Raw genomic sequence first — 7,952 nt, forward strand, 5'->3', positions numbered from 1 at the left:
TCAGACTGAACTCAGGTGTATTTATGGAAATGTGTTGGGGCCATTTGCTCTGGATGACAAGCAGCGTGACCATCAAATGGCTGCTGGAGAAAGCATGTCCATCAGACAGATCCTGGAGCTTTGGCCCCCAGGAGTAGGAGGGACAGTGGTGAGGGGGTGACCTATTCTCTGTGTGAATGATGGGACACTGTCCGATTTAATTCACTCACAGCCGCAGACATTGTAGACATTTCTCTTATTTTTTTACACTGCCTGACACCTTTCCAAAGAAACAACATGGATTTTTTTTTGTCACAGGTCTCTGCCGGGCACAGACACCATCCCTGGAGGGGTCATAGAGTGATGTGGGTTTGTGATACCGAGCGGCCAGTTGCCTTCCTGCAGCTTTGCTCCCCATTTAGTTTCACTGGGCAGGGAATCTAGAGTTCAAAGCCCTAAGCCAAGCTACAACTTGGAGACCTGTGCAGGTGGTACAGAGCCTAGGTCAAGTCTTGCATCTGTACCTGCAATGGGCTTCGTTTTACAGGGTTATGTTGACAAAAAAGAAAGCAGGGTGTGTCCCTTCCATAAGGGGCAGACATCCAGTATGACAATGGCAAACTGTTTTGCCACTTAGTGAGGCCACATTTCCCAGATATTTGGTCAATCAGCTGGCTTGTGGGCCAAAGACTTGTATTGGCAAGTGTCCTCTAAGGAACTGGAGCCCTACAAAGAAACATGACTTTTTCTTGTATTTTCTAGTTCCCTGGAAGCTGGCAGTGGATGATAGGCCCAGGTAGGCACTGTGGGGTGTTGTAAGAGAGCGGGGGCCTTAATGGGTTCCAGAACTCAGCTGTTGCTGCTATGGGAGTGAGGTTAGTCTGCGTCTGGGCCCACATCAACTCAGAGCCATGGTGCTGCTGACCAGTCGTTCCTTAATAGAACCAGTCTTTCCCAGACTGGGCAGATGGCTTGGTTGATAAAGCACTCGTCTTCCTTGCAAGTACAAGGACCTGAGATCAATCCCTAAAATCTAAGGTGTTTGTTTGTTTTTATGTGAGATCAGTTGTGTGTGTTTGTAATGGCAGAATGGGCTGTGGAGGCAGGTAGATCCCTGGAGTTCCCTTGGGCAGCTATCTGTCCTACTTGACGAAGGTCTAGGTCAATGAAAAACCCTGTCTCAAACATTAATGGAATGATACCTGAAGATGTCTTCCTCCACACACATATCTGCCCAACCCCCCACTCCCCCCAACACACACACAAGGGAGAGAGAGAGAGACAGAGAGAGACACAGAGACATAGACAGACAGAGATTATTTTCATCTCCTGGAAAGTGTTCCACTCTGTCCTAGGCAACAGAACTATGGGCCTTCACCAGGCCAACTTAACCTCCCCCAAAGCATCTCTGAGGCCTGTTCACCCAGAGGACAGCACTGAGCATGCTCAGGACCAGGGGTAACTCCACAAAGACCATCAGCAGGAAGTAGATTCTGCTCAGCGGGGACCTGCGGGAAACAAAGGAGGCAGGAAGTAAGCCACCACCTGGCATAGAGGGCTCAGCCTTCCTGGTGCCCATATTCTAGCCTTCAAGGGCCAGATAAGGACAAGCCTGAGATGGTACAGGTCGGCCTCCCTGCAAGTGCATGGCTGGTCATGCTCCTGCAGGATAGGCCCTCACCCAAGGAAGCTTTACTCGATATCCGTCCTTTCCTTTTGACCACCATCCTCTCTGTTTGTCTGCTCTCCCAGCAATCCTCCATTCCTGCCAGGCTGAAGGCTTCACTGCCCCTGGCCTTTGACCTTGGCTTCTGGAACATTCTTCCCCAGGATGATCCTGCCCAGCCTCATCTGCACCTGTGTGTTAGGAGTTTGGGGCACACTTCATCTAGAAATGGCTGATGGCTGCTTCCACACTGTCAGTGGATTGACACTGGCCTTGCAGTACTTGGTGTCCCTTTATTATACGCCGTGGAACCATGAGGCTCTGAACAGCATTAAGCCCCATTCCCCATCTCCCTGCTATCTTCTCTTCCCTGCCCAGGTCTCCATCTTCCTCCTTGGACCATCCTTGGATTCTCCTTTCTCCGAACATGAGGCCATCCTCAGCTTGTGGAAAGCATCTATAACTGCAGATAATCTGGAAGTCACAGGCTAGCCCAAACATATTCCTGGAAGATGCAAGAGTTGTCCATGGAAGACCATGCCATCCAATGTCCTGAAATGTTTTTAAGGACTGACCACTCTCTGTGCTTCACATTCTCTTGGACCCTCTACATTTCTGGAACCTCATACCCTATGTCACTTAATAACTAACATTCCAACTACTTGCAAAACATGCAATGAAACACTTCCAATGCCATAGCAGAGAAAGAACATTTTTAAAAAGACTCCTTGAGAGAGCCTATGAGGTGGGATGCTTTGAGACATATTTGTCTAACTTAAGATCTAGGGAGCACACAGAGTGCAGCAGAAAGGACAGGGGACTTGATGAGACCTGAGGGACGATTCTCAGGGAGACATAGAGAGGAGACCTAGGCCTTAGCTGAGCTTGTGGTTTATCTGTGTGCTTCATCTGGAGACTTGACCCCAACAGGCTGTGATAAAATTATGCCAAGGTAGCTCTACGGTGCTGGGGATTCCTCTGGACACCTTCAAGAGTGACAAATACAATCCTGGCACACCTCAGTCCTCAGTTTCCCACTCCTCCTCTGTACTGTGGAGACCCCTTTAGAGAGCATCCTGTGATCTTTCCAAAGATTATGTCAGCCCCAAATGTGTTTATTGATAGTTTTAAAACGGGCTGTGGGGCCTATTTGGTAGAGAAACAAGAGCCTGTGTTATGTCAAATCCTGCCGGGGTCTCCTCAAGTAGTTGAACTAAAAATAGTAATTAAAGTTTTTCAAAATTGCCAATTTGCTTTTAATTTGATATCTGATTCAGTTATGTTGTTAACACTGTTATAATTCTTGAAACCGCTGGCCCCATTAAAATTAATAGTACTGTTTGTGCATTATTGAAGGATTTGCGATGTTTAATTTAGCAATGAAGAGAGTTATTTTGTATTCAGCATATTTGTGCACATACAGGATTACCTGGACCATTAAGAAAAGGAAATGATGTTGTAGATCAATGGACTAGAATGGAATATATATTTATGAGTTCTTCATTGGAACAGGCTAGACAATTTCATCAGACTTTTCATGTGAATGCTAAGACTTTGTAGATGAAGTTCCCCTGTCTTGAGCTGATGCCCGACAGGTGGTCTTAGATTGTTCTCAATGTATAATCCATCATCATCCCCCTGGCATGGGTGTCAATCCATGGGGCTTGTCCCCCCTTAAGATCTGGCAGATGGATGTGACTCGTTTCTGAATTTGAAACTTTAAAATATGTTCACGTATCTGTAGATACATGCTCTGGGATCATTCATGCCACCCCTTTGAGTGGAGAAAAGGCATGCAACGTCATCTCGCATTGCCTAGAGGCATGGGCTGCTTGGGGAAAACCCCAGCAGCTAAAAATAGATAATGGACCTGCCTATACAGCTCAGACTTTTATGTCCTTTTGTAAACCGATGGAAGTTCATGTCTTCCATGGCTTGCCATATAATCCTCAAGGGCAAGGAATTGTGGAGCATACTCATCGCACCTTGAAGGAGCTTTTACAAAAACAAAAAGGGGAATTGGCCAAGGCCATACCCCAAAAGAAAGGATAGCCCTTGCCCTTTTTACCTTAAAATTTTTAAATTTGGATGTGGATGGCCTTTCTGCTGCGGATTGTCATCAGTGCAGCAGAGGTTCCTTGAAGGGATTTGTGAAGTGGAAGGACGTGATCACGGCATATGGTATGGTCCTGATCCAGTGTTGGCGTGGGCGAGAGGATCTGTTTGTGTTTTTCCCCAGGATTGTTTGGAGCCTCTGTGAGTTCCCGAACAACTGACGTGGAAGTGTGCCACGCAAAATGAAAAGATCGTGCCTGAAGGTTCTGTGCGTCCTCCTGCTTCTGTTCCTGACGGAGAGCCAAGCGAAACTGAGGAAATGAATTTTGAGGATCAGATGGATCAACTGAGATTGTCCATGGCTACAGTCAATTCCACACGGGTGGATGTTGGGTTAGCCTCTGGCTTGTCATCTTGGAAAGAATGGGCAGGCTTGGGGGCTATGGATGGTCTCCTATTGCTGGTCTGCCTTGTGGGCCTGTGGTGTATTTGTAGGATCAGGTTCACTCAAAGTTGGGATGCACCCATGATTGTGCAGGCATTTGCGGCCATTGAGGCAGGACAGTCTCCCCAGGCTTGGCTGGCAGTCATGCAAAAATGATCATCACATTCAGGCTGCAAGGTGAAGCACTGCACTCCAGGTCAGCTTCTAGCGCCCCGAGAAGATCACGTCTGATTGCATGCAGGTTGATACCCCAGGCCCCGCCTCTGAGAATATGGTATCAGACGGGTCTGGTACTCTTTGGGTGGATGACAGCTAAGTGAGGATCAGTACAATGTCCCTGTTTCCAGCATCAGAGATCAGACCTCTACTCTTGCCTGTTTCATTTAAAAACTAAAAGGGGGAACTGTGGAAAGCCTCTTGAGCCGTGCCCCGAGACAGCGCTGGCTTGCGCCATCCTGAGAGCGAGCGGTCTCGTAAACAAAGCCCTTATTTGGGTAAGCTTGGTGCCCTTGGTTGCTTCCACATTTGGTGACCTATCCGCTTTTGCCACGTGGCCCATTGAGATTGGCTAAGCTTGGGAGTGCTTAACGGCCAAGGGCGTTGCCCTTGGTGCTGAAGTTTAATGGCTGAGGGCATTGCCCTTGGTGCTGAAGACTGTTGAAGGTTCCTGAATAAACTGCTAAAAGAAGAGCACGTGGGTCTCGTCTTTCCTGCTGGTTGAGGTGGACACGATAGGTTTATGTATCCTCAGCCCAAGGAGTGTCACTATTATTAAGTGTAGCATTGTTGGAGTGGGTGCGGCCTTAATGGATTAGGTGTGTCAGTGTGGGTGTGAGCTTTAAGACTCTCATCCTAGGTGCCTGAGGGTCAGTATTCTGCTAGCAGCCTTCAGATGAAGATGTAGAACTCTCGGCTCTTTCTGCACCATGCCTGCCTCAATGCTGCCATGTTCCTGCCATGATGATCATGGACTGAACCTCTGAACCTGTAAGCCAGCCCCAATTAGATGGTTTCCTTATAAAAGTTGCCTCGGTCATGGTGTCTGTTCACAGCAGTCAACCCTAACTAAGGCAACCCTGCACACAGCTCTTGGCAGAGTTGGATAGGAACAGGGAGATTTATTTGTAGGCTGGAACCAGAAGGGATCTCTTCAAACTCAGTGGAGACCCAACCATGGCCGTGTCCTGCCCTCTGGGGACACACAGGGGACACAAAACCTGTGCTCAGTCTCTCCTCTCACTCAGGTGAAGATGAGTGCAGCTGAGGCTTAGAAGGGGAGCCTTGCTTTACTAAAAGGTGAGAGGATCGGCAGTCCTCCTCAGACTTTGACATGAGAGTCCACCAGCCCAAGTGTTTTTACAAGTCGGTTACTTAAGTTAGTAAATAAAATTGCAAGATGGTCAGGCCAATTTGGTATTCAGATAAACGAATATAGTCATGTTAAATACAGCTTGGGATATACTTAGGCAAGAAATGATTTGTTTTCCTGAATCCCAGGATTTCTGGGCTTCTTGTGCTCTATCTGGAGGCCCTCCTGGGAGAGGCCACAGGGTCAGCCCAATGGGAAGGGGCTGCCAGGGCGCAGCTGTGCTTACCTGGTGTGGGGGTCCCTCGGAGTCGCTTGTTTGCTCAGAGTCACTTGTTCCTTGCCAGTTTTCTCCATGGTTGGTGGTATGGACGTCAGAGCTGGGGCTCTGGTCATCATTATTGTAGTCGAACTTTCTGGAGCTGAAGATACAAGAGAACATGGCTTAGAACTCCTGTGGATAGTCCAGCTCTGGGTATGGCCTTAAGTTCTTTCCACTAGGAATTGAGGAGCTCAATTTCCAGTCAACATCTGGAACTGGCTTTATTAGCTAATTAATTAATTGATTAATTTTGGAGACAGGGTTTCTCTGTGTTGCCCCATCATTTAAGACTCAGTCCATGGGCAAGGCTGGCCTCAAACTCAGAGATCTGCCTACCTTTGCTTCCCTAATTCTGGGATTAACGGTGTGTACCACTACGCCTAATACTTTAATTCTTTCTAAGGAAACATGATGTGCAGAGAAAAGCGACAGCTCCCCTTTAAAACTCGCTTCCTTCAGAGCTTACTCATTACTGCACAGTGTGCAATATAAAAAATACTTCGGTTTTGCATATTTTGCCTATTTTATTTTTTAAAAAGACATTTTTGTATATGTGATGGGTATTCTCTTGTGTCTATGTGCACCATGTACTTGCAGTGCCCATGGAGGCCAGAAGAGGGCGGCAGATTCCCTGGAACTGGAGTTACAGATGACTGCAAGCTACCATGTAGATGCTGGGAAGGAAATCCAGTCCTCTGGAAGAGCAGCCAGGGCTCTTAATCTCTGAGCTCCAATGTTGTCTATTTTCTTAGTGTAATTGTTAAAAGCAAGATATAAACCTGATCCTTGTCACTCTATCTTGCCCAGAATTAAGGGTTCTGTGGCTTCCTTTGTGTTGTGGTAAAGGGGGCGAGGTCTCAGGATGAGACTTTAGCTCGGTGGTTGAGTGCTTAGCTAGCACATATGAGCCTCTGAGTTCAATTCCCCAATCTGTGGGACTGAGACTATCTAAGACATGCCTACGAGGAGGCAAGGCTCTCCCACCTCACCCTCTTTCTTGGAGAAAACAAGACAAATAGAGTAGACTCAGTTTATCTTTTCTAGTAAGACTTTCACAAGGGTCCTTAATACTTCACCAGGATATTTTGGAATTTTTACTTACCTGGGCCAATGTTCACATTAACTTGAAACATGGGATCATATCCAGATTTCTGAATTCCACACCAGTAAATGCCAGCATCACTCATCCTTAGATCCTCCATGGTCACTGTGAAGATGAAGTCTGTCTGGTCGTCCCTGATGGACACACGGTTCTTCTTCACCAACTGCTGTGATGCATCGGTTTCAACAAGCATTTCACATATTTTCCAATGAGCTCCTCGGCACCAGTACTTCTCGTAATTCTTATAGCCTGAGGTATATTGGCACTTCACTGTCAAGGAGCCCTGCTCATGGCCGCTCACCTTCGCTGGACCTGTGACTGGATCCTTAACAGTGGAGCAGCCTGGAAAACACAAACACAGGGACCACTGATCTTCTCCTCCAAGGGAAGAACTCTACTGTGCTAAGTAGAGTTCATGAGCTGAATAACAACCAGGGAAGGGCTTCCCTTGTCCCAAGACAGATCAAGATCATTATCCTATTGATAGAAGCCTCAAATGAAAAACAGAAATAAAGAAGAAAAGAAAGAAAGAAAGGAAGGAAGGAAGGAAGAAAGGAAGGAAGGAAGGAAGGAAGGAAGGAAGAAACAATGAAAGGAAGGAAGGAAGGAAGAAAGGAAGGAAGGAAGGAAGGAAGGAAGGAAGGAAGAAAAGAAAAAAGACTGAAGAGCCCAGTTACAGCTCTCAGAAGGTAAAATGGTGACAATGACCAATCATGACTGGAGCAGAGGAATTGTCAGAAGTCCGTGTCCACTGGACTATCTTCATTAGTGTTAATGATCCTATCTTCATTTCCACAACCATGACCTTCAGGAGGTTCATATAAAGAAGCCACTTCCCTCGTCCACACAAAAGCCACTTTTGGGAGTTCTAGCAGTCTCTGAGATGGATGCCTTTGAGGGTGACCAAAATGACATCAACCAGTCTGATTTCCGTGTGGTGCAGAACCCACAGCACACAGACCATGTGTTGTCTGCCCTTCAGATCCGTGTAATCTGAGTCTCAGAGCTCCTGGTAAGGACTGAGGATGCAGCACCATTGGTGAGGTGCTTACAAAGCATGCACAAGCAACAAATATC

General features: G+C 47.0%; 1 protein-coding gene across 1 annotated transcript; it reads right to left on the bottom strand.

Moving 5' to 3' along the window:
* Positions 1-225: 225 nt before the first annotated feature.
* On the bottom strand, positions 226-7,240 carry LOC116078232 (CMRF35-like molecule 5). The gene is made up of 3 exons (XM_031353288.1): positions 6,876-7,240; positions 5,741-5,873; positions 226-1,487 (listed from the first exon to the last, which is right to left on the bottom strand). Exons 1-3 carry the CDS (start codon positions 7,066-7,068, stop codon positions 1,367-1,369), a joined length of 447 nt encoding a protein of 148 aa, XP_031209148.1. The 5' UTR covers positions 7,069-7,240; the 3' UTR covers positions 226-1,366.
* Between the last annotated feature and the right edge of the window lie 712 nt (positions 7,241-7,952).

Source organism: Mastomys coucha, unplaced genomic scaffold (assembly GCF_008632895.1).
Source record: "Mastomys coucha isolate ucsf_1 unplaced genomic scaffold, UCSF_Mcou_1 pScaffold5, whole genome shotgun sequence".
NCBI classification, from domain to species: Eukaryota; Metazoa; Chordata; class Mammalia; order Rodentia; family Muridae; genus Mastomys; species Mastomys coucha.